Source organism: Mugil cephalus, chromosome 12 (genome assembly GCF_022458985.1).
Source record: "Mugil cephalus isolate CIBA_MC_2020 chromosome 12, CIBA_Mcephalus_1.1, whole genome shotgun sequence".
Taxonomy (NCBI): Eukaryota; Metazoa; Chordata; class Actinopteri; order Mugiliformes; family Mugilidae; genus Mugil; species Mugil cephalus.
Genome location: NC_061781.1, coordinates 3794618 through 3821765, shown reverse-complemented (window position 1 = coordinate 3821765; position 27148 = coordinate 3794618). Strand labels below are relative to the sequence as shown.

The following is a 27148-nucleotide window of genomic DNA, read 5'->3' as shown; positions in this document are numbered from 1 at the left end:
CCTCATGCTTGACGTGAGCGCTTTTACACAGTTACTGCCCTCTAGCGGCCGGAGGGAGCATTTGGTTTGTATTTATTTTAAAAAAATCACAACTTTTAATAGAAATGAGCTAGAGACTCGCTTCTTTTTTTGACATACTCAGAAATTTATGCCGGGCCGGATTAAATCATGCTTCATTTAGTGGTGTTTCCTTGAGTCTTTATGTCCTGGTTATATCACATTTGCTTTATTTAAAAAATAAAAAGTATATATACAAGACACGTTTTTTAATCTACTATAAGCCATTATGAGAAACAATTTTAATCAACATATACGTTATGCATAGTGGCTCTAACTGTCAAAAGGAATTTCACATTTTCATTTCATTGCTAATTTTAATAAAATCTTTATTGGTGCAATATGACCTTTTCCCAACTGATGTCACTTAAGAGCAGCATAAGAGAAAACTAAATCTTTTTATTTTCGAGTAATATACAGAGCAAGTCAAACTCATAGATCCAAACTACAGCCTGAAGTCTTTCATTCTGTGATCAGAGTCCTGAATCATTTAAAATATTGCAATGTGTTCCAAAAAATACAGAGCCTTATAGCAGTCCACATCATATGACACCAGAGCTCCTCTTTTGTGGGAGAGGAGCGGGGGACAGTAGATGAACGCACTTTTCATTAAAGCAATTGCACAGCAGTTTTGTTCATTTTTCTTTTCATTGTCTCTGCATGCCAACACGTGTAATGTGGCTTGTTTTATTGCCATGAAAGCCATTCACGTGTACTCTGCATTAAGGCAAAAAATGTGTGGACAGATGAATGTAAGCCGGTAATGTAGCACTGTTTACCACTAATTACAAAGGATACCAACATGAATCAGTAACTGAAAGTACAAATAAAACAGGAACATTAAAGACAGCAAAAGCAGAAGTAAACTTAAAGCTAAACATCCTAGCGCAAACTATTGTGAAGAGAGACCTATTTACAATCTGTACAATTCCCCTGGGGAAACTCTGAACCTCCTGAGTTCCTGCTGGTCATTTCAACACCATGTGGTACCCGTCAGTGTTTTCATCTGTTTAACAGAGAAGTGAAAGATCATTCAGCAACAGCAGGATTCAAGCTCAACAAGTTAAATGGAAGGAAGCCTGAGAGTTCAGCGTTACCTCTGATAGCACTGATGATGAAGCTTGCTTCCTCCCTCAAGTTCTGCACCATCTGAAACGAACAAACGGACAATTCCACGTCAACATGGGACAAAAACATCAACCTGTAGTTTGTTATTCATAAATCCCTTTCCTCCTTTATCACCAGCGTTTCACAGCTTTGATTTAAGCTTTAGTTGGCACTTCAGCAAAAGGGTGAACTATAACACAAGACACCACATGGAGGCAGTAAACACTGGGCCTGGTTAGCTTCACCAGACAAGTTGAAGAAATCGTCACAAATATTAGCTTTTAGAAAGATTTGGACAACTGCACTCTCGTGTTCGGTAATCAGAAGATCTACAGCCCAAATTAAACCGAATGAAATATTTACCCCTCTATGAATAGCTAAAATACCTACCTCATCAGAGACTAAGATGTGGATGCCGGTGGGTCTCTGTCTGTAGATGTGTGTGATCTGCTGTGGAGTGATGCTGTACAGCATGGCGATCTTTTCAGACAGGTCCAACAGTGTCAGCTCCTCCAGGTACAGAGCGTGGTAGACTGCAGGGAGGGTATGCATAGGTGATCTCCATGTGCAATTCCAGGACAAAGTTAGATCTCCTTTGTTAATCTTTTACATGAAACTTGAAGTTTTTGTAATATTTTACAGATTTCCTGATATTTCATTATCTTCCGTCACATCCTAGATAAACCCAACAGCCTACATCTCGTTAGAAGAAGCCTGAATCTCACAGCTTGAGGTACAGAGCTGGATATGCTAAAACTGAACTGCATTTGCATTGTGGACTAAGATACACAAGATTCACATGTAACACACTTACTGTCTCCACCTCCTGGCTTATTAGGAGGTTGATTTCTGGTCTGCTGCTGACACACATAGATGGTAAGACGGGGCTGTACAGACCTGGAAAGCGTGAGCAGACACTGTAACACCAGCAACTGAAAAACGTGCAACACTGACATGTTTCAAGTCACTGAGTTGTTTACCCTCACATCACAACTTGAATGCTGAATTTCGAACTTAAATGCTGGTACCAGGAAGGATTTCGTTTCCTCTTATTATGCAGTGAAAATCTAACCTCTCTACCTCTGTATTCACTTTTTTTGTGAACAAACTCTGGCTGGTGTCCTTTTCTGTCTCACCTCCCCTTCATAGTGTTAAAGAGGCGAATGCCATCCGCCGGGCCGCAGATCTGGATCAGATCCTCTCTGCTCATCCTCAACAAATCGGAACCTGCAACAACAGGGGAGGACAGTATGAGGTTCTGCTCGGTTCGCCACCCTGTAGAATGCATTTGTGCCAATCGGATGCGTTTTGTGTTTCACTCTGGATTTCACCCAGCGAGCTTGGGCCGACGAACCCACTAACTTTGACTTTTGCCCACGTTACCTGAGAAGCTGGTGAAGAGCCTTGAGAAAGGCGTGAACCTGTGACGCTGCAGCCACTGCTGAGTGTCCTGCGGCGAGAACGACGGCAGGAGATGCTACATGTCAAAAAGAAGAAGAGCCCTTGAAATGAGTATAGCTGCACAGCATCCACTGTCTCCAAATAATGGCCTAAAGGGAATAAGAGAGCAACATTAACACTTTCACACTGCACCGCTCCCCATTACTTACATCAGAGCAGCCAGGCATGAACAGCTCCCCTTGCTGGTTTGGAGAACAGTTGCTAGAGAAACATGCACACGAGGAAGAAAGAACAGATTCGGGGTGATTGGTTGAGAATTTGAGTCTGTTGAGTTATAATTGATTCTTTGTGCAAGTGTCTAAAATCACTGATGTCAGGGTGGAGATAAATGTATGTGGAGATGCATTTTAATGTGGTGTTGAACATGCAATCTCAGACTGGCCTACTAGAGATCAGATCACCCAGGATGCATTTTACCAAACCCATTCCATTTTGGGGGTCTATACGTCTAGCCTAACCTGCAGTTTCCCCACAGAACCAAGTGAATAACATGGGTGCAAACTGAAAATGTTGACGTGATGTCAACATGAATGCTGACTCACCCCTCTGTGAAACTGCAGGATGTTGGGGAGCTGTGATAAACTGGTGATGGAGTGCTGCTGCTGCTGTTGTTGTTGTTGTTGTTGTTGATGGTGGTGGCGGTGGTAAGATTTAGTGCATCAGGCCACGGGGAACACTTGACAGGGGGGAAGAGGGACAAAGGAAAAATGAGTTTGCAAAAAAGACTTCATGATTGAAAATACAAGACTGAAGCATGAAGAAATATCATATCAAAGCTGCCCAGATGTCTTCAGAAACAAACCTAGTGCCAGTTAACAAGTCATAGACTGTATATAAATATGGAGGATACAGGCGCCACCATCTTGTGACTCTGTCCAGTACGGTCTGAGAGTGGAACCACAGTATCGATGACCACACTTCCTCCAGACTCACTTTTTCTCTTTCTGTGGATTTTGTGGATTTTGTTGATTTTGTTGTCTTGACTTTCTTGTGTGGGAGATGAGAAGTACACATTCTCCAGATAAGCTTAATATATTTTTGATGTGCTACTTAATTCTTGCATATATTAATAATCTAAAATATAATAATTAATATTAATAGAATTAATTAGCGTCTTTATATACTTGACTCTTATTTAGCACGCAGTGTGACGGTTCCTTTTTTCAATTCAGTGGAATAATAAACCTTAAAGCCGAGCCAACATGTGCCGGATCACCTGATGTTCAAAAACACTGAAGTGACACACAGACGACCCCAATCATTGACAAACCTCAGCAACAGAGCAGGACAACACTGAGACAAAGAATGGCTCAAAAGCTGTAACACATTAACATCCGTTGGAGTAATACTGGTTGTAACCGTTGCGTGTGCGAGGATGCAAAGAGAGACGGAAACTAATCTGATGGATTTCGTTCCGATGAGATTAGATACATCCAGGTGACTTAAGAATTTACCACTTGGATCAATAAAGTTACATCACTGCAGCACTACTGAAAGCTAACAGCTCGCTATGTGCTGTGGGCCAAGAAAGGGAACAGTAGGCCTCACCTCTTTCAGCACGGTGGAATCATGGGATGGTTGGTACTTTTCTCTGTCTACAGGGGCCTTTTTTTCAATCTTTTCCCTGTCGGTCTTCAGCTTGCGATCAGCTCCTTTAGGCTGAAAAACACAGCATTAAAAGTAAAACATGGATATATTAGGATTGGTTTTGCAAGTCCGTAGATTTGAATAGTACGGTATAACTGCTAATGAGGATCGGCCAAACAGAAGGACATCAGTAAGGGCAGCATCATACCTTGAACACTTTGATCTGGCAGCTGGATGAATGGACATGCTCCATGTATTCCCCGTGTTCGTTGGTGGTGAAAGTGTCCACCTGGATACGAAAGGGAACCCCTTTCTCCCCGCCGTGCTTTCTGGGGGTGAACTCAGTGCTGATGCAGTTGACCTGAGAAAATAAGAGATGAGGTAATAGAATAGAATAGAACAGAACAGAACAGAATAGAATAGAACAGAACAGAACAGAATAGAATAGAATAGAATAGAACAGAATAGAACAGAATAGAATAGAAAGCTTTTATTGTCATTGTACAAAAATAAAACAGTCAGATCAAGCAAAGACGCTGAGACATGTGACTACCTGTATGTACCTGTATGAAAACAGAAGCATTCTTGACTGGATCCCAGATGAACTCAATGGTGTTGAGGTGCAGAGGGTGAGAACGAGGGTCCATTATCCCCACTGATAGAGGGATATCTGCACGTAATGATCCAGTCAGTCAGCTTAGCTTTGCTTTAAAGGCTATGCAAAACATTTTCTTCTGCTAAGACTCATTTGTAATCTGCAGGTCTTATTTGGAAACTACACAATTTCATGCACCAGTCAGAGTTGAAGAATGACTCTGAACTTCTCTGGCAGTGCATTTCAGGCAGTTTATCCAAATAGAGTTACCACTGCGCATGCACAAATGGGCAGTTGATCCAGTAGTGACAGAACCAACGGATAAAAATGGAAGATGCTAAACAACACATTGGTCCCCTACCTGGAAAATCTGAGTACAAAACAAACAAGACGGAACAGTGGACTCACATAAAGTATTATGTAAACTCTGGAAGGAAGGAGTTTTCTTTTCATCGAAGCACTTCTAGCTTAAAAGAAAACCAAATTAAATCCACGCATATGTTGGTCTGGGATTCTGCTAGCACTTTAGCTAATGCATCATCCAGCTTGAGACAAATAAGGACAAAGAAAAGCTGGCAATGCTGCCATTCCTCCAACCAACTCCAACCACTGTTCACTGTAGAGCCACAGGTCGCAATTGCGGGCAGTCTGTCTTAGTAGCCTCATTTCCATATTGAGTGGATGTACTTGTACAGAATTTGTGAAAGATTACATCTAATAACTAGCACCACCATCAGGCTATGTCTACCTGCCCTTTTACTTACGCTTTCAGTCAACTGATTTTAACTCTCATCAGTGTCAGCTGCACTTTGCTTCATGTGTATTAGGAAATGTTAGAATACTGCACCATTCCCCATTAAACTTATAATCAATGAACATCAACACGTTAGCATGCTGAGGTCAGCATTTAGACAAAAGGCCACATAGGGAGCTGAAGAGAATAGCAGCTATGGATTTTCTTTGTTTTCTGCTTGATTTAGACCTGTTGTCCTCATAAGTGGACACTTTTGTCTTCCATGTAGTGGTAGCACAGGGTCAACACACTAGCAAAAACATAATAGCAAGCATTTCAGACAATTCATTCTACAGCCTGTCACAGGACAAGAGTGGATAGGGTGTAAGCCCTCATCAAATTTTTACGGTTGAATGTTGTTTATTTATGCTTAATAACTTTTCCAATTTAAAAGTACTAAGCACTTTAAGTACTCGTCTGAGGACATTAGGATTTCATCATTTACACAGCCATGTTCAGAGATGAGAACGAAGATTTGAATTTTGTTACACATTGGTTACTTTGTTAACTTTGTATAGTGAAATAATCCATGTGTCCATGTATGAGGTATTTTTGACTCGTGAACATTTACAGGTATGAAGAAATATTAAATGTTAACTGAAAACATGTCTTGAGGCTAACAAATGGTCTGAAGAGTGTTTTATAACCAGATTGATGCTGCACTTTTGTCACCAAGGAAAAGAGGCACTGGCAGAGTTAACAGGTAAATACCTTCTGAAAGAGCATTTTGATTTAAAATACTACTATTTTATTATAATCGTAAGAGATATAAATCACTAATCGTCCTGCATAGCTCATATGTTATCTCATAGGTCATAATCAATGAGGACACCCATTATATAAAAAAAGAGTCTTTAATTAGTCATATGAAAGTGCTTTCATTTATCTTTGGTTAGTACATTTAACTCACCAATATCTAAGATTCGGTCTCCTGGTCTGTTCCACCTCCATCCCTCCAGCTGCTGGTGCTCCATATATTGCAGGCGACGGTCATGAAACACCACTCGCACAATACTCTGTGAACAGGGAGGAGCAGGCTTCAGGCTTCAGACTAGAGCACAGCAACAGTCAAAGGAGCAAAGCTTGCACAAAGCTCCACAGCTTAACTGTTTGGCCAAAAAGGCTCCCCTCACTATTTATTAATTTAAAAAAAGTTAAACCGTTTCAATAGGCTAGGGTGAGGAGGTACAAATTCACAGGGAATTTCAGCTCCACTTGTGCCCATCGTACAATGACACTTGAATGAATGTATCTGTGACTGTCCATTACCTACAGACAGTGATATTACATGGGACACCTGTAGAGACGTCACACCTGTGTAAAAGGGTGCCCACGCACACAAGGAGAAATTTAAACATCCCCCGAAATTCATTGGATCACGGGAAATCAGCGACCTCATGTTGCACACGTGTGTGCAACTGAAAATTTGTCAGTCTTAACAGCTCCCACCCCTGCATGACGAAGGAAGCTATTTTATTAAAGGTCTAATAACATGATATAGAAGAGAATATTAAAGAATTCTTGAAATCAAATCCACAAACCAGCTAGTCTTAGGAAGACATGTGGGAACCCTGAACAGAGAAAGCCCATGTCTTATTTCATTTATTAGCATGTACTGTGTACAACTGATCAGCTAAATATTAGACAGATGATAACGATACTGTACGATACGTCTTATATTTTTATTTACTTTTTTCAGTTCTGCTGGGGCATGAACCTGTAAAAACACGTACAATTGGGATATTTATAGAGGGAGCCTCGTGCATGGTCGAGCACCAGGAGTCAAACAGCCCCAGATCCATTGTGTCATGTGTTTGCATAGATGCCACCTGTCCCATTCTTGTGTTTCTAGGATGCTACAGGTAAAATTACAGCCTCAAACAATCAGTGGCAGCCTGACCACAGAGGCATGTCGAGAGGATGCACTCGCATGGAAATCAATTTAATCATCTTAATGCAACAAGATTTTGGAACGACCACTCCTCAGTCTTAATTAAGTGAGCACACCATTAAATGAATGCAGTTGTTCCACTTGAAATTTATTCAGATGGAAACCCCCATTTTTGTGTGTCACAGGAATCTGTGTTATGAATATGAATAGCCAGTTGGAAATGGTCGCAAGTCATGTTTCTTCCCCCCCACAAAGCATCAAAGCATCAGATATACAGTATACAGTGGTGTGAAAAGGTGTTACGCCATTCCTGATTTCTTTTTTTTTTTGCATGTTTGTCACACCTAAATGTTTCAGATCATCAAACTAATTTAAATATTAGTCAAAGATAACACAAGTAAACACAAAATGCACTTTTTTATTATTAAGGGAAAAAAATCCAAACCTACATAGCCCTGTGTGAAAAACTACTTGCCCCAACTGTTAAAACTTAACTTAACTGTGGTTTATCACAGTACAATCTTCTCAATCTAGAAATGATTTAAATAGGACCTGCCTGACAAAGTGAAGTAGACCATAATACCCTCAAAAGCTAGACATCATGCTGAGATCCAAAGAAAATAAGGAATTAAAGAGAAGGTAATGGAGATTTATCAGTCTGGAGTCTTGGAACCACAGTGAGAACCATTATCCACAAATGGCGAAATCTTGGAACAATGGTGAACCATCCCAGGAGTGGCTGGCCAACCAATATTACCCCAAGAGCTCAGTGATGACTCATCCAAGAGGTCACAAAAGACCCCACAACAACATCCAAAGCAGGCCTCACTTGCCTCAGCTAAGGTCAATGTCCATGACTCAACCATAAGAAAGAGACCAGGCAAAAATAACCTGCATGACAAAAGTTTAACTTTTTGGAAGATGTCTGTCCCGTTACATGTGGCGTAAAAGTAACACAGCATTTGAGAAAAGGAATGTCATACAAGCAGTAAAATCTGGTGGTAGCAGTGTGATAATCTGGGGCTGTTTTGCTGCTTCAGGACCCGGAAGACTTGCTGTGGTAAATGTAACCATGAACTCTGCTGTCTTCCAAAAAATCCTGACGGAGAATGTCCAGCTTTCTGTTGGTGACCTCAAGCTCAAGAGAACTTGGGTTCTGCAGCAGGACAATGATCAAAACACACCAGCAAAGCCCCTTTCACGTCTAACGGAAAACAGGGTTTGACCCGGAAATCCTGAACCCGGCAATTGACCCGAGATTTTATCGTATCGGCTTCGATGTGAACAGGAATTCAACATCAACCAACTAATTTACATGATGACGTTGATGTACCTGCCTGTCACATTCTGTGTCATTGTAGAGGGTCTAGGGCTACAAGCAGCTCAAAAATGGAGCTCTAAAGGCCAGAGATTTTTTTTAATGATCATGACAGCGCACGGGCAAGACCGTGAGATCCGCAAGCTGATCTGCATCTAAGGAGAAGAGGAGATTTGGCACTTGAATGTGTAATGATGACATTGGCGTCGTGATGATGTATAAGAGGGAGGTAACAACAAGCACACAGCTCTCACAGCAGGATGTCAGAACCGTGACTGCTGGCAATGTTGCTGGCAACCACACCAATGGTGAGTTGACCCGGGTCTAATAATCCTGTGTTGAGCTGGTATTTTTTAAAAGCCTTCATTTAAGAACTGCATTTTGTGTTTACCCGTATTAACTTTGACTAATTTTTAAATGTGTTTGAAAGAGATCAAGTGTGACAAACATGCAAAAAAAGAAAAAAAAAAAAAGAAACCAGGAAGGGCGCAAACCTTTTTCACACCACTGTACCTGTCATTTTTTGGGAGTGTGGAGTGAATGGAGTTTGTATGTGGGGGTTTATGTGAGGCTCAGGAAAGAGGACAGGTAAGTTTGGGTGATAGTACCGAGCTCTCCAAAGGTCGACACCCCACCCCTGAAGTGGAAGTGAGGGTTGAGGGACCTGCGACAATTCAGGAAAGTGAGGCTTGAAAACAGATGAGAGAAGAAAGAGGAAGAGGTCACATGAAAATCAAACACACAGACTTACACAATACCTTACACCTACCTTCACATATTTGCTGCTTATATCAGTATACTCCACTAGTTTTCTGTTAAGCATACGGATTTCGTAGGACTGACCTACATTTTAAAACATTAAAAAAAAAAAACCTGATTAAAATTGAAAAATGGGAAATCAGTCAATCAGAAAAGAGGGGCAGTGGAGATAGAAATGGAATCAAATTAGAAACCTCGTAAGCCAAGATATCAAGGCCAGCCACTAGAAAACATATCTCAGTCCTGATCAGATACCAGACATTAAGAAAATGACAGAAAAAAAAATAGCCAATGAGACTCACTGAAGGGTACTGTCAGCACTTATGTGACTTAAAGCTACATCCCTGATGGCAATTAACCTCTAATCAATACAAGCCGTCTTTGCATTTCAATGTTAATTGTTGCCCAGAGGTTGCAGGTTACAAAAAGCTCGCTGTCATTGTGTTTTGACTCCAAACAAATTACTGTAGAGCAGGTAAGCAGGGCAGATGTGAAAGAGACACAGAGGCAAATAAGGCACAAGTAAAAAACAATGTCACTGTTCAACAAGGAAACAATCAAAAGGTTCCAGACTGATGTGAAGTAGGAGGAGGAGGTACAAATTAGAAAGGCCAGAAGACAAAAGTGAGAGAAGTGTGAATTACATTATCAGATGAAAGTTAGACAGACAAACACACACGTAGGAGCTCATCATGCCTGGATAGGTTAATAATAAATAGTTGTATGAATAGTGTATGAATATAATTATGTGTTCAGGATATCCTATTCTCGCAACTCAGACGATCTAAAGACACAACACTATGGGAGCAAAAAAATTCAGTGATTATTTGGATTCGGACTGTGTCAAATTCTTAATATGGTGTCATTTCTAGTGTCAAAATATTGACAGGTTAGAATTAGACGCTTTCAATTTTCCAGATTTCAAACTTTTGCAATACAAAAACCTTAACTGAAAGGTCTTTTAAAAGGTTCACATATTCAGATGGAGAAGTGAAAAAAGTACTGTTCTTTAAGAGTTCAAATCCTGATTAAAAACAAACAATAAAATCAAGAGATTAAAAATATGTATAATGTGGTTTTAACTGGACTCACTAGATGCAGAGACCACCTCTAAAGAAGGATGATCTATCAAGCCTTTACAGAGCCAATCAGTCACATGATCAGAAGAGAAAAGTTGAGCTGATTTTCCTTAACCCACACAGCTTTTCTAAATATGTGAACCTTAAAAACACCTTAAAAAAAATAATGATGCGAGTCTACGTTCTCTATTTTCCTGTGTTAATTGGCTGTTGAACCCCAAACTGCAAGGGGACAGTTTATCAATTATTTTAATGCAGCAAGATTTTGCCTAATCCTGCTGCTGCTGTATGTGACAAAATGAGCTCCAGTCCATTCAGTCACCAAGGACATTCAACTAGCAGCACAGATAGCTACCTTGGTTGAGGTAAGTGAGAGTCTCCTCCTGCTGTTTCACAGCTGGCGAAGTGGCTGCACACAGAATGTACTGGAATGGGGTCCTCTTGTCACCATTTTCAGCCATAAACCTGGCTTCTTCGTTCTTCAAGAAAGGCGCCAAGGCCTCTCTGAAAGAGACCCCAGGGAGAGGAGAAGAGAGGAGAGGAGAGGGGCTGAGCACCGGGGTGGGGGTCACGGGGGACAATGAAGGCATATGTCCTCTTGTCTCTTTTGTCTAATCACTTAATTACTGGAGCAAAAGTGTAAAAGGTTAATGTTACACAAGACAACGTTGTCATGTAGCATAATTAACTTTCAGTGTACTGGCTTGAAAGAGGCACTCTGCATGGCCTGGTTTTGTCATGTTAATGTGGAGTTTGTGTGCAGTGGAATTAAATTTAAAAGTCTGAATTTCACATGTAAATAGTTCAAATATATTAATGCTCTCCTGGAGGCAGAACTACTGCGAAAGAGCACACTGTTGTGCAGGTAAACCTCACTGTTCCTCTGACAGACGTGCATGAAATCCACGAGTCTCTGAAGCGTCTCAACGTGGCCGTGCTTTACCTAATGTAACTAGCAGAGTGCTGGTGGTAGGACTCAGGCTGGGAGTGGCAGAACAGCATATTTTCCGGCGTGGTGTCTTCTCGTATCCCGGGACCACAGTGAAGGTGTGGAGACAGACGGAGCTAGCTCTGCAGCCTGCCGCTGGCTTCCTCTGCGTTTTTCGGCTGTGAGGGGGTTTGCAGCCCAGCCTCACCGCCCGCCTCTTATATGCTCCCGGTGATGTCACGAGGGCGGTCATTAGCATACCATGGGTGACCTTTGAGAAGAGGAGTGCAGCCACTCCTCCCACCACCAGTGTCTGGCTTGGTTGATGCATTCACAGCAGCTAGACCTGATGAGTTGTTGACACTGCCAACAGTAATGCCACAAAGACAGGCTCACTTTGGGTAATGACGTTTGGAGGTACATTCTGGAAAACAAACGCACAAAAAGAGAAGGACAAGCACCTCGAAAATGAGGGGGAGGGAATGGAATTATCCCGTGCGCTTTTGTGATCAGGGCATGAACATTTTCAGACTTGAAAAATCTAAACGGAAGCAAAACAAATGAAAATTTAGACCAGACAGTTTGATCCCCACATTAAATTTTAACACAAATGGAGCACGAGCCCCGGCAGCTGCTGTCCAGTCTCCTCAGAGATCCTCAAGAGAGAGATTAGCAGGAGGTCATCTCAAAGTCTGGCCGGGGGTTAATGTTTATACGGAGCGGCTAAGCACACCTCAGCGCTCGGATGCATGAGCTGGTAAATGGATGGACAAGTGGGCAAAGCGGCCGCAGCACGAGGACCCCCGTGGAAGCCAAGGTTCAACCTGCGAGGGAGGGGAGGGGAAGAAAGACAGAGAGAAAGAAAGAAAGAAAGAAAGAAAGTAAGAAAGGAGAAGGCACACAGGCTCCGATGGAAATCTTTCACAAGATTAAGTAACTTGATGGCAGTTGTGAAATCTGAGGTGAACGGCCAGAAAACAGTGAGACCAGTTCTTAGTCTGTTTATTTCTAGAGCAAACAGTTTCTTTACATTGTTGCAAATCTATCACAGGTGGATGTTAACAAAAAAAAAATAAAACACACACACGCACACACACACACACAAAAAAATCTTCTGTACAATTTATCATGGGAGAACAAATAAAATAATATCAAATAAAATATATAAATACAGGCATGAGTATTCCATGACCGGCCGAGGCGAAAAAGAAAGACAGTGTAGAGTTGAACATGCATAGTGAGCGGTTGGTAGAGAGGACCACCTCGTGTGTCTCAGTGACAGATGGTAGGTGCTAACTGGTAATTTGATGACCTCTCCCCCCTCGTGACGACTACAGGTTTGCTTTAAGTGAGAGGCAGAGAGAGGGAGAGGCTCCGTTGAAAACAAAAGTGAGCAGATTAATGGTTTAGGACGCTGGGAAAATATAGCCCCAAAAAACCAGAGGAGTCAGGCAGAGTGTCGAGACGCATTTTACAGAGCGTACTTTCCTGAAGTTCAAACAAAGCAAATTTGAACATAAACATATCAATTCTTTACATTCATTCTTACTTAAATAACCAGAATTGGCCCATTCTCAGTGGATTCCCTAAACGAGAACTAAAGCAGGAATATCAGATATTATTCTTAATTTGCTCCAAGGAAGCAAACGAGATTAAAGGAGGATTTAAAAAAAAAAAAACAACAAAAAAACAAACATTATCTCCTACAGTAAATCAACTGTACCAGGATAAACCGAACCATGTCCAATATTAAAAAGCTGATCAGGTAGGGAATTCGTTCGGCGCTCAATGCAGAGAATCCAACATCTTAAAGCTTTTTGGTACCTCAGATAAAAGAGTCGTGCCCGGAGGTATTTATTTCATCCCCTGCCTGAACGCTTTAACACACTTAAATATACCAAACACAAAGTTTTGGTCACGGATTTTCTCCAAGTTGTACCTTTTACATGTGAGCATGGCTAACGTGACGACCTCCTCTCCCCAAACGTTAAATCAGAGATGGGTTACAAGCCGATGATGTTACAAGTGCACTTGGACAGCCTAAAACCTTGGGCCCTTCGGAACAGAGTCAACAGCGCTGCAGATTTCATGCAAGCTATTTCGCTAAAGGTACGCAGTCAACCCGTTCACTTTTACCTCATTTGAAATGTTGTGAAGCGGTGGTCAAAGACTGTATGTACAAAATTCCTTTACTGGTGGACTGTGTGGTTATTGCGGAAGCCGTGTACGCGCCAAAGGGAAGCGAAGGAGATCGGAGGAAACAACTAATACTGTATTTTGCATCGAGGCGGGTCCAAACGCAGCGAGGGGGTTTTCTCCCGCAGATTCACATTATTTAAAAGCCAAGTGCTGTACATCTCATTCCCTCTCCGCAGTCAGCGAAGCGTGTGTGAAGTGAATAAGGCCTGGTGACGTCTTATGGAACGTCCCTCTCCCCAAGTTTACATCTGCAGTATTTACAAAGGACTTCCCGCTGAGCCACTGAGCACGTTCAGACCGAGCAGGAGCCAGGGGGAGACAGGAGGAGGCAGGAGGAGGGGGAGGTGGGAGAGGGGATGCAAAAATTGGCAACAAACGCCGTTTTCTCAAAAAACACTGTTTCTGTAACTGACGAGAAGGTGTGGAGTGAAAAAAAGCAACAGAACTTTTCCCACGCTCAGTTTCTTCTTCTTCTTCTTTTGTGCCGATTGTAAATTTCGTGATAGCCACCATCAGCGGTGCAGCGATCTCATCTTCTGCACCACAACATAAAAAGACCTGCGCACGTTTTAAAGATTGTCAATTCTGTCTGTTTTACAAATGTTATCTTTTGTTTGCTTGTTACCTCGAGTGTAACAACGTATTAAGCCACTCTTAATTATAAATGAGCATACAAAAAAAAAAGAGTGCAATCGATCCTCGAATTTAAGCACTGACTAAAAATACCTTTTATCACATTGCTCCATTATATATTACTTCTTTGTAATATCAGAAACCGAAACAGAACTCGTCCCAAAGTGTATGGGCTTATTACCATCACTGGGCCAGCCATATGACATGGGTGATTTGACAGAAGATTCTTCAAGGTGTGAGCATTTCACAGCATCATGTATAAACTCCTTATACTAACACATTTCAAACAGGTCTGAATAAAGGAAAGGTGGTGAGAAGCATGGGGACGACAAACTACCTTTAAACAACTCATGATGTGTTGATTAGCTCCCCACCGTTCTAAAACCAATACAGCAGTTACATTCAAAAGTTTGTAGAGCAGAGGTGCTAGGAGGAAGGAACTAAAACGGGTTGAGAGGAACCCCCCCTCCCCTCGGAACGGGAGAAAAGCATGGTTTTGATGAGGAAGGGGGAGATCAGAGCGGGAGCAGTCTGAAAGAAGCGTGGCTTTTTTTTTTTTTTGTTCTGTTTTTGTTTTGTTTTTTTTTGTTTTTTCGAGTCCTGGAAATCCTGGAACGGTGCCTCCTTCCAAATGAAGCCTCCCTCCATTAACTGTGAGAGGAGACGTCCGAGGAACTGCTGCTATTGCTGTTGGTGGTTTGGGCGCGCTTGATGTACAGGTTCAGTAACTTCATCTGCAAACAAACACAGATACTCATCTTAACATCAGCAAAAACAGGTGGCACTAAAATCACATCTGGTATTTGGTTAGGAAGCAATCGTATGCAAAAGAGGCACCCACGCATGTTGGCTGGTGACAATTTAAAGCAAATATATTTAAAGTACACTAAGAGAAACTAGTATTTAATATTCACCATGAGCATCAGAGATTAGAGTCAAAGGATCCTGAAGTCACAAGATAAAGACACTTTAAGGGAAAGGTGTGTATCTTTGGTTTAAAACCTCATGTGCCGCATTTTAGAAGTGATCCGTTTAATCTCATGTTTCTAACTGCAGGATGTCAGTTCAAAAGGGATTTATTAAGAATTAAAAGTGGAATACTTGTGGTTTAGTTTCCACCCAGTCTTAACTGTGAAGGCTCACTGTGGAGGTGCCACATAATCAGGAAGCAGGTTAACCTCCTCATTTCAACGGGCGACAAAAACACAGCTCCTCATTGGAGGAGGGAAAATGGATTCTCGCCGTGATGCTGGTTGAACCGTCAGCTAACGCCTTCATCGCATGCTCCTGAGCCGCGAGATGGTCCCTCACACATAAGACCAACGGACCAACAGATCAGAGGTGGAGGGTGGTCCCTCCAGTCAGGTGAACCTGACCCTCAGACCTCAACCCTTACATAACTCAAGGACACATGAGTGAAAGTAGGACAACTACGACCCCGGCTTTATAATTGGTCAACCGGCTAGAACCGGCTGAGAAACAACAACATGGGAAGATGATAAGGCCCTGCGTCTGTCGAACAGGTATTGGTAACAAAGTGTGTGTGGGTGCGCGTGAGAGTGTGTACATGGAAAGATTTGCTGGCGGCGGCGGCAGTCGGTACCTTGCTGCCCGTGAGCTGTGCCAGGTGGGGTTTGAGGTCCTCGCCAATCACCGAGTAGATAGCCACCAGACAGAACACGCTGGCCTTGCGAACGCTGCTCTCTGTGTTGTCATAGCCCTGCAGGGAAACAAGGCAGCATCAGGCAGCGCGCGCACAGCCGCGTGCACGCACGCACACACACACGCGGGGTCAGCAGGAACATGGGAGGAGTTGCAAAGAGTGCAGAGTACACGCAAACATTTCCAGGGACAAATAAGGCAAATATTTCCCACTGTCCAAATATGAACATTGTCCAAATATGCCTTTTTGGAGCCGACATGGATGTTTCTCCTCTTCTTGTCCCCAAAAACCCTCTCTCTTGTTGTTATTTAAACACTATATTCATTCAGTTTTCTTTAAATATATATATATATGTTATATATATATATATATATGTTATATATGTATATATTATATATATATATATATATATTATATATATATATTTATATATATATATATATATATATATATTATATATTATATATATATATATATATATATATATATATATATATATATATATATACATATATATATTATATATGTATATATATTATATATATTATAATATATATTATATATTTAATATATATATATAAACACACATATATATATACATATACATATATATATATATTTTTTAATTTTTATTAGTTTTGTAATTTTTAAATTTAAAGCTAAAAGAGTCTCAGCAGAACTAGAGAAAGGAAAGTCACAGGTAGGATCACTGAAACATACATAATCCATATCTATATTCACGTGCAACCTCCTGAGAACTGTCTGACCTGAGATCTTATATCTCACATACCTGCAGGAGTCCGGGAATGATGTCCGGCAGCAGCTGCAGTAATGAGTCCTTGGCGATGCGTTCAATGACTTTGGTTTGCATCTTAATGGCAGCCAGGTTGATGGGGTAGTCGGCCGTCTGCACAATCGGGCACAGCACCTTGATGCATTGCTCGGGGTGGATGGATCCGGCCAGGGTGGATGCTGCCTCCTCGGCCGCACGCAGCACCTAAAGCACATCAACCATACGGCGCGGTTTAATGTGTGTAAATAAATACAAATATTGGATTTTCGGTCGGCTGAAGAGCTTGTTAGTGAATGACACCTGGACAGCTTGTTGTCATCTTAATAAGAGGGCTTCCAGCAGACGCTTCTTTGTACGATATTGAAAGAAAATATGCAAAAATATCTACTTCAGGTTTCAAAAGTCCTCTGCAATTGAAAGGAAACTCATTTATTGAGAGCATTTTGAAGAATATGTGAACTGCTTTCATTGGATGTCTGCTTTTGAAAAAAGGAAATATGTGTGTGTGTGTGTGTATGTGTATTTCACTGTGTTTTACCATCAGCTCTTTGTTTACCCTCTCTCTGTACCTCAGCACACCTGACCATCATAGCATGAGGATTTATCTCTAAGTAACCTTGAGCAACTCCTGCGATTTCTCCTGTGGGTTCCCGGGTTAAGGCTCAAAGGTTGAAGTTGCTGTGTTCAGCCATTGTTATTCTCATATTGATAACTGGACCAGTGAGTCTCAATGATGGTGGGTGAGCCTTTGAAAGTTATCAATCTCTTCCAATCTAGACAGTTTTATGAACATTAGGCACGCCATAAACAGGCATGTGTGGCTTTACAGAGTATACTGTAAAACCTGCAGATTGCATGCTGTCTGGAAGATGTTTTTTATTTTTATTTTTTTCAATTTCATATGTTAAGGACTAATCCAATGACATGTGCAATGAAAGATTCCCCTTATTAAAGTGAACGTTATGTGAATTATGACTATCGCTGCAGCTCTCAAATGGTTTTGGGCTTCCATCCTGAAAACTCCTCTCTCAACAAACAAACAGTACAGCCAGGCCAAACGTTTTAAGAATGACACTAATATTCATTTTCACAAACTCTGCTGCCTCATTTTTCATGATGGTGATTTGCATACTCCAGAATGTTATGACGAGTGATCAGATGAATTGCAATTAATTGCAAAGTCCTTCTTTGCCATGAAAATGAACTTCAACCCAAAAAAAACATTCCCACTGCATTTCAGCCCTGCCACCAAAGGACCAGCTGACATCATGTCAGTGACTCTCTTATTAACACAGGTGAGTGTTCTGACAAGAACACGGCTGGAGATCACTTTGTGATTCTGAGTTAGAATGACGAACTGGAAGCTTTAAAAGGAGGGTGGTGCTTGAAGTCTCATTCACCATGGTTATCTGCAAGGAAAAATGCACAGTCATCATTGCTTTGCATAAAAAGGGTTCCACAGGCAAGGATACTGCTGCTGGTAAGACTGCATCTAAATCAGCCATTTATCGGATCATCAAGAACTCCAAGGAGAGCAGTTCAATTTTTGTGAAGAAGGCGTCAGGGCACCCAAGAAAGTCCAGCAAGTGCCAGGACCGTCTTCTAAAGCTGGTTGAGCTGCAGGATTGGGGCACCACCAGTACAGAACCTGCTCAGGAATGGCAGCAGGCAGGTGTGAGTGCATCTCTACGCACAGTGAGGTGAAGACTTCTGGAGGACGGCCCGGTGTCAAGAAGGGCAGCAAAGAAGCCTCTTCTCTCCAGGAAAAATATCAGGGACAGACTGATATTCTACTAGAGGTACAGGGACTGGACTGCTGAGGACTGGGGTAAAGTCATTTTCTTTAATGAATCCCCCTTTTCAGTTGTTTGGGGCATCTGGAAAAAGCTGAAGTCTGGAGGAGAATAGGTGAGCTCTACCATCAGTCCTGTGTCACGCCAACAGTAAAGCATCCTGAGACCTTTCATGTGTGGGGTTGATCCTGAGTCAAGGGAGCAGGGTCACTCATAACTTTGCCTAGAAACACAGCCACGAATAAAGAATGGTACCAAAACATTGACATTTCGGCTCTATGGCCAGGAAACTCCCCAGACCTTAATCCCATTGAGAACTTGTGGTCAATCCTCAAGAGGCAGGTGGACAAACAAAAACCCACAAATTCTGACAAACTCCAAGGACCGATTATGCAAGAATGGGCTGCCCTCAGTCAGGATGTGGTCCAGAAATGAACTGACAGCATGACAGGGGGGATTGCAGAGGTCTTGAAAGAGAAGGTTTAACATTGCAAATATTGACCCCGTGCATAAACTTATTGTAATTTTCAATAAAAGTCTTACACTTACAAAATGCTTGTGGTTACACTTCAGTACACCAAAGTAACATCTGACAAAAAGTACAGAAACTCTGAAGCAGCAGACTTTGTTAAACCTAGTAATTGTGTCATTCTCAAAACTTTTGGGCCACGACTGCAGAAGGAAGTTAGCAACTAGCTTGAGAATTTAATGGGGATTTGGTTGAAATTTGTGTTCGAGGGCAGAAGAAACCAAAACAAAGCTAATAGTGAGGCTTTTTAACAGAAACCTGTTAAACGCTAGTAAGTGCAATTAATAATAAGATGCACTATACATATATTTTTCACTAAAAGGAAAAAGTGGCAAACATTTTATCCATGTCTCCCTTCTTATGAAGCTCAACTTGTGGTGCTGCCACAACACTGGAGAACAACAACAGTGGATGCAACTTTAAAACACAGCACAATAGTACACCGATCATGCATAACATTATGACCACCTTCCTAATATTGTGTAGGTCTCCCTTGTACCTCCAAAACAGCTATGACTCATCAGAGAATGGACATGGGTCTTCTGAGGGTGTCCTGTGGTGGGTAACAGAATGCTGTTAGTGGGGGTCTTTGGGTCCTATAGGTTAAGGGGAGGGGCCTCTGTGGATCATCCCACAGAGGCCAGGTAATGTTTTTCACATTTATTGAGTTGTTCCTAAACCTGGTCTGGTCTAGGTGGGTGCTACATGTCTAAGTAACATCCACATGAATGAATACCAGGTCCAAATGTTCCAGTGTTCAATGGTCGATGTTATTTACGTCTCATGTCAGTGGTCATAATGTTATGCCTGATTTTCATTTGGCAGGAGCTCTGTACCTCCTTGTGACAGTCTTTATGAGCCTCCAGTGTCTTCATGATGGTGAGCTCAGCATAGTTTTTGAAGCGGGCCGGTTGGTTCCTCAGTATTTCTTTCAGCACACGCAGGGCCATGGCTCGGATGGTGTGCTGGGGGGAAACAGTAGCATGAGCAAATTCATACTTCAATCCTAAACATCCACACAAACCCACGTTAAATTTATTGAGATTACCTTAACACACCTGTTCACATCATTTCTTTGTATAGTTATCAAACTTCTAGCATACATGCTCTCTGAGTCACATGCAGAGCCAACAGTCAACATACATCTTTATCACCCAGCGTCTCCAGCAGAAGGAGGAGGATGGTTTTGAAGTGTTCGTCCCACACAGCCCTGCTGTCTTCTCGCGTGATCTTCAGCAGCTCCACCAGGGCGCCTTTCCGCTCCTCAGAGCGCTCGTTGTGATTGGACAGCTCTTTCAGCAGGTCGGCTACCAGGTCTGAGTGGTCCTGACCGATCGCTTGAGAAGGTGAGAGAGATACGTTGAAGCATTAAAAAAAAAAAAAAAAAAGACAACTACTGACTACTGCCGTGGCCCAATAACAGTCCAGTCTTAACGTCATCCATCTGTCATTTAATATAGCATCAGTTTTTAATTGTTTCAAGATAAGAAAACAGACATATATACATTTTAAATACAAATCTACAATTCATTTCAATTTTAAATATATGTCAATATATTATTTAAGATAATATGCAGCGATGTAAATTGGAATGTTTTCTGTGTGAGAACACAGTGCAGCGTATGCAATGAATGCCTGAAATTGCAGCCGCATGAAAATCAACTTTTAAAATTTTAAATTAAACTTTAAATTGGATTTTTACACAAAAGGAATATACATATCTGTGAAAATACATGAGAAAGCTGGATGCACAAATTAGTTCCTGAGTGTGATGTTATTATTATTATTTACAGTAGCTCTCTATGCTTAATTACTAACAGATGTTACTGTGATGAAGCCAATATCATGCTGCAGATGTTATATATATCGTATGAACATATTCTCTTACTCAAAATATGACACAAGTAACACAATCGCAGAGGCGGTCAGTTCGTTATAAAGAATGTCACAGCTCTGACTAAAAGCATCAACCTGAGGGTGGGTTGGGTTTAGTGAACACACAGCTACTACGTGAAGAAGGAGTTAGAAGGCAATGGGAAAATGAGGAGGGGAAATGAAAGAGCGGAGTGAATGCAATGCAAACACAGACAAAAGGTGAACGGCGTGCAGGTGCAGTCAGAAAGTCATCCTGTTCGTCAGCGAGGGTCAGAAAGTCAGAACGGCAAGTCAGGAAGGGAAGGCGTATCTTTACCAGGAGCAAAGACCTTGGGGAGTGTCATCTTGTTTTCACCACTTTCCTGACGTCGGCCTGGAGGGGGAGGGGTGGAGGAGGGATGGAGGTGGAGGTGGGAGATAAAGGGGACACAGGAGGGCGTAGAGAGTAGGATGTGATGACAATAACAACAACTGACACAGCACAGCGTGGCAGAGGAGCTGCACACCCAAACACCCATGACTGTGGGAAACATAATGCAAACATTGTGTGGTCTAAATATCGTGTCAACTGGCATTAATGACACTCGATACGTTTACATGCACATGAAAAAACTACTTATTGCCTTAATCGGACTCTAACTGGAGAACTTAAGTGCATGTAAACATGTTACTCCGACTACAACTGGAGTTCTCCTTATGAGATTAAGACATCTAGATAATTGGAATTCAATTTTCTCTGTCATGTGTGCGCTCAATCAGACTTTTAATCGGATAACACGCGAGCACATACGCTGACCCCAGAGCAAAAACATCCAAGACAGCCGGTCGCAGAAGAAGACGGTAAACAGAGCCAGTAGAAGAACCGTCTGAGGGATAGCGCGCATTTTAGCTGCACCAGAAGTAGCGCACACATTATGTACGAGAATAAAAAAGTGTACTATTGTCCATCTGGTTGTTGTTCGAAATGTCGGGCCGCCGCATGAACGACTCTTGTTTATTATATGAGGTAATAGATCAACTGGGAAGGGGGCCGTATTAACATATCGCCACCTAGTGTGTAGGAGGACATGTTCCTGTCAGTTATTCGATTTTTCCGCAGCATGTAAACTGGGACAAGGACTATTATCAGAAAGTCGGATTTCAAGCATAGCTCGATTAAGCTCAGCATGTAAGCGCACTGAATGTTTAGTCAACTAGAGTGGGGAACACATACTAACTGCCACAGTTGTGGCAGATACAATTTCTTATTTGAAAATAATCATTAAAATCATCTGGGAGCGGTGGTTTGTATAGAGCAGCCATGAGCGTCTTATGATAAAGCCTTGAAAGCATAGTTTGAAGACTGACCATTATATGTGTAAGATGTGACAAGTCAAGTTTAAAAAAAGATGGCAATACAATCTATTTGCGCCTTTTTCGACTTCAAATGTTAGCACTTGATATAAGTTTTGAGTGGGTCTTTCTGCTGGAAAAACCCAGAAAGAATCATAAAGGCAGCGCCTCTTCGCAAATACATTATCACAGAAACTCACAGTCGCGAAACTGCTCCACATCGTCGTCAAAGACGGCCTCCTTCAGGGCGCTCTTGTCATAGGTGCAGATGGTTTCTCCGTAACCGTAAGGGGCAAACTCACGGGTCCGTGGTCCTGAGAAGGAGCGAGGCGATGGGGTGTTAAGTAGTGACGTCTTGTTGTCCAAAGCGGTGCGGCCCCCTTCCACCATGTCCAAGCCCAAGCGGGCATCAGAACCAGGAGAGGATGCGACTCCTTCTCGCCCAGCCTGGAAGACAGGAGGACAGGTGGGGCGGAGCAGAACAGCAGACAGGAGAGGGACAATTATCAGTCTTAAACTGTAGAATCTCGTAGCTGTTGACCACATGGTTCAAAAACAGTCCTGAACCTATTATTTAGTGGGGGAGCAACAGTAACCGACACAGAGATGATCATACAAATCAAAACCAAATCAATACAGGTTAAGTTATTAACTTCTTTGCAATTCCAAAATGAAGTGACAGCGGTAGAGAAGCATTTAATGGAAAATGACTGTGATCCAAGCAGGAATATCTAGGACAATTGTACCAGATGAGAAGCTGAGCACTTACTGCATCGTCCCTCTTGCCTTCCCGCCTGATTGGCTCATTCAGGTCCTCCTGACTCCGGTAGCTGAAGCTCTGAATGGCTTCTGTGACGCCGCGGAGTGAGCTGTAGATCTCTTCCGAGTTCATGTTTTCTGTGTCATATTCCATCATGCTACAAGACACACACACAGACAGAAACACACACACACGTTTACGTAAAGTGTGCATCAGAAGCAGATGTGCGAGCCTGAATTTTCACACATAAACATGCAACGTGCTTTAGCATTGCTTTTAATGGACACTATAGATTAGTTTTGAGGGGGAAAGGTCGGGGCTGACATAAACCTTAACTTCTAACAGATTTCACTCAATACAGCATAATCACTGTAGCAATGCTGCATCGAGAAATACTTAAAGACTGAATAATATCTTCCACAGGTTTGGAGATAGGAAAGAAAAAAAATAGGGAGTGTTTTTTTTTTTTTTTTTTTTTTTTTTTCGAGGGGCATAATCTCCTTTGTGTCACAGGCCGCCTCATTACCTGGGTGAATATGCTCTGCGCAGGACCCTTAAGGAGGGGGCAGCAGGGGTGGAGTGAGGCGGAGGAGGAGGAGGAGGGGCAGGGGCAGGTTGCTTTGACAGCCCGTCGACACCCCAACCCCACAACCGACTGTTGCCACAGCGCGGCCGGGAGGGAAGGACGGACGGACAGGAGCGAGAGAGTGGGGCACGGTGGATGGTAATAAACGACACGAGGGGGGAGGAGAAAGAGGAAAAACAACGAGTGTGCAGAAAGAGAAAGACAAGAGACAAAAAGAAACTAGTCTGAGCTTTGAGGTTAAAGTGAGTGTTATTTTAGTGGAGAACACTGTAAAGCAACAACAGGGTTCCCGAAAGTAAGCTTTTCTGTCTACTGTTGTGAAGGGGGGCATTTGTGTACAATTAAGGTTTAACCACAACAAAGATACACTAAATTTATTACCAGTGTTACAAAGACAAAAGATATGTGGAAGAATTTAGTTTTGGGAAACTGAGCAGGTAAAAAAGTCAAAAATTGCTCCTCTTGTGTCTCTGAAAGACGGTCGTATACGAGAGTAATTGTGTCTGAGATTATTGAGTAAATATTTCATCAGTTGGTAAGTGTTTTGCATTAGATGTTTGTTAGACACTATAATGGATGAAGAATGTGTTATAATCTCTCAAAGCGACTCAATCAGTACCATGCTTGAAGCAACCCACAGGTCAGCTTGCGTGTTAGTTGGATTACAAACGAGATAAAGACAGCGGCAGCAGAATCCCCAGGTTTAAACCGCAGCCATGCACTGAAACAGTAGGCGTGTTAAACAGTAAGATAGCAAGTGGTCAACTACCTTGGGGAAAGTCCTCCATGGGAGCAGTTTGTTGGCGAGGTGAGGGGGCTGGTTCTGCTGGGGGTGTGGCGCGGTGGCGTCCGTCCTATGGTGTTACTGGGAGAACCCTGGAAATCAAGGGAATAACACTTTTCAATCCTGCTAACCCCAGTATCTGCTGGCTCCACTGTCTGTCCTACTATATGTCGACCATTCAGAGACATATTTTATTTACCACACTGCTGCTGGTATTGCTCGAGTTCTTCAGGTGGTTGTGCAGCAGTTTGGTGGCTCCATCCTGGAAGGTTTTGGGCAGAGCTCCCAGCAGCATGGTAAACTCTGGGGTGTTGAGCTCAAACAAGGCGATCAGCACCACCTGGGCGGCCTAAACGCAGCGTAGCACAACAGGTTAGGAAAGGGCGGACAACTGATCAGACAGGTCAGATGGTTTCCTTGCTTTCAGGAGCACTCAGATGGAATGACATTCACATCTAATCTGGTTAAATTTCTGTGATACTTGACAACTTCCCATGTGGTCAGCATCAATAACAAGAACAGAAGGCCAACATGTGTAGATTATTTCTAATGAATGCTGAAAACACATCTGAAACCAAGGAAACCAACTGTTCAGCTACAAGCGCACTTCTTGTTAAAATAATGAACACATTAGCCTGTAGACAGAAACTTGTTAAAAGGTGAGTATTCAAGACTGCATTCACTGAGGAAGAACACAATCCATCAAGGACTTTGTTGCTATGTCAACGTCGAATCATGCAAGTGAATACAGATAAACTCAAAGAGTCGGTAGAAAGGACAACTTTGTTTTTGGAGAAAAGAAATGAATATTTAATGCTAGGTAATATGTGATGCACACTAAAACCGGTAGACATGTGAGGACTACCATTGGACTACCAAGTTACTGATAATGTAATGATGTAAATGTAAATTTCATGTATAATGTTCCATATCCACTGTTGGAACCTGGGATTATGGTTCTGAAATTGACTGGCTTCATGTGTGAATTAAAAAAAAGGACTTTCTAGGGACATGTTAATGAATCTGATATAGCTCTCGCTGCTGCCATGGAGCTTAAATGTACTTAATGTAGGTTTCTTTGGACAAAAACCATTTCTGCCAGAATCAATACACACATCAAAACCTTAAACCTTAAAAATCCCTCTTTTTGTAGAAACGTAAAATGTTAACAGCATGCAGGTATGCAGGTGGGTGACAGGTTGTTAGAGTGAGTCGAACGTAAAATGTGTTAGGCACACAGTAGTGACAAAAGGGCATTCCTATCGATGTTGAGCAATCAATCTAAAAATCCATACGAAGCGACAAGCCTTTCCTTGTAATCTGTAGAGGCTCTGAGGTTAAACGTAAGTTTTCTGGTTGCACAACAAGCTCGGTTTATTTGGTGAGTGATCAATTTGCAAGGCACACACTGTTCTTAGGTTGTCACAGCAAAGGAGCTTGAGCGCAAATGGTGAGTGACAGATGGTAGACTCTGTTTTCAGCTTTAAAGGCTGGTGGTTAGGCACCGGGCAGGCAGGGCATTGCGTGCTTGTTGTGTTTGAGACTGGCTACTGGAGCGAGCTCTACCTGCTTACACCTTTCTTCCTGGTTGCCCTCAGTGGACAGTAAGGCTGCAGTACTGGACCTGCCAGCTAGCTCCTCGCTCACCCAGTTATGAAGGGTCTGGGGCACAATGGGCAAGGCAGAATGGGCATTACTGCATGACACACGTCCTCTACCATCACAGTGCAATGCAATACAGGACCAAACCTTCACACACGTGTTCTAAAGTAATAGACTTATTTAAAGCTTGTCTGGAGGAGGCCGTGATTTGAGACTAGGTGAAGATTTCATCTGGATGAACGGCCGTGGAAAAGCAAACAGTAAGGCACACGGAGGGAGGACATATGACGCCCACACAGACTAGGGAAATATACTGGGCCGTTGACCCAAGGCCATCCACACGCAGAGTGCCAATCGTCAAAGTTTACCACTGCTGCAAGACAAACACCACAGGCTGAGGAATGCAAATGAAGACGTGGAGTGGTTCAACCAGATATCGATATCTGCCAGGTACCGTCCAGCCAAAATGTTATCTTTATCTGCAAATAAATACTGCACTTTATAAATCTTCCAGCAGTTAGTTACGCAACAAGCTGCCCCGTCCACTTGTAATGTTACTGAAACACTTTCATAAGGCATACGTTAGGCAAAGAAAAAAAGCTATAGATCAAATTGTTGCTTTCATGAAATCGAGTTGAATTGAATTTTCTGACATGGCAATTAAAGCACCCTCTGAGCCTGTATTACACTCACAGTTACAGAACAGAAATTAAATAAATACAGAATTGATTACTAACTAACAAATAAAAACAAGGCAACATTATAACTTTATGTTTCAATTATCAGTGTTAAATAATACCATAAGCCAAATATGATGAGAGATGCTAGTTGTGGTTTTAACACTATGAGCTGGCCTACCTTCCTGACATCTGAACTTTTGGGTTCAGTGGTCCAAGTAATAATTCGAGACACTGCCAGCCTCGTCTCGCTCGAGTTGACAAAGTCTGTTGGGTCCATCTGCCGAGCGAGGGACTCTATGTACTTCAAAATGGCCACCTTAACCTGAAGGAAGAGCGGGTTTTGA

At 42.2% G+C, this 27148-nt stretch overlaps 2 protein-coding genes across 40 annotated transcripts in view; both read right to left on the bottom strand.

Annotated features, from left to right (window-relative positions):
- Positions 1–204: 204 nt before the first annotated feature.
- Positions 205–12406, bottom strand: tfcp2l1 (transcription factor CP2-like 1). The gene is made up of 15 exons (XM_047601838.1): positions 11591–12406; positions 11003–11151; positions 9579–9652; positions 6511–6616; positions 4776–4882; positions 4421–4573; positions 4174–4284; positions 3168–3301; positions 2775–2826; positions 2548–2641; positions 2301–2391; positions 1979–2061; positions 1555–1697; positions 1155–1206; positions 205–1063 (listed from the first exon to the last, which is right to left on the bottom strand). Exons 1-15 carry the CDS (start codon positions 11647–11649, stop codon positions 1026–1028), a joined length of 1446 nt encoding a protein of 481 aa, XP_047457794.1. The 5' UTR covers positions 11650–12406; the 3' UTR covers positions 205–1025.
- Positions 12407–12560: 154 nt separating this feature from the next.
- clasp1a (cytoplasmic linker associated protein 1a) overlaps positions 12561–27148 on the bottom strand; it is a 74418-nt gene continuing 59830 nt past the window's right edge. For 14 of the 39 annotated variants that reach the window (XM_047601796.1, XM_047601798.1, XM_047601803.1 and 11 more), the window contains 13 exons: positions 26983–27126; positions 26089–26184; positions 24722–24871; positions 24508–24614; positions 23679–23807; positions 23162–23309; positions 22593–22839; positions 21377–21433; positions 20329–20522; positions 20022–20150; positions 16861–17067; positions 16011–16127; positions 12561–15141 (listed from right to left, as the gene is read on the bottom strand). In XM_047601796.1, coding sequence (XP_047457752.1) covers positions 15055–15141; positions 16011–16127; positions 16861–17067; positions 20022–20150; positions 20329–20522; positions 21377–21433; positions 22593–22839; positions 23162–23309; positions 23679–23807; positions 24508–24614; positions 24722–24871; positions 26089–26184; positions 26983–27126 — 1812 coding nt within the window. In that variant the 3' untranslated portion in view covers positions 12561–15054. The remainder of the gene's footprint in view (positions 15142–16010; positions 16128–16860; positions 17068–20021; positions 20151–20328; positions 20523–21376; positions 21434–22592; positions 22840–23161; positions 23310–23678; positions 23808–24507; positions 24615–24721; positions 24872–26088; positions 26185–26982; positions 27127–27148) is intronic. The other 25 variants (XM_047601822.1, XM_047601836.1, XM_047601837.1 and 22 more) reach the window with 6 other exon arrangements.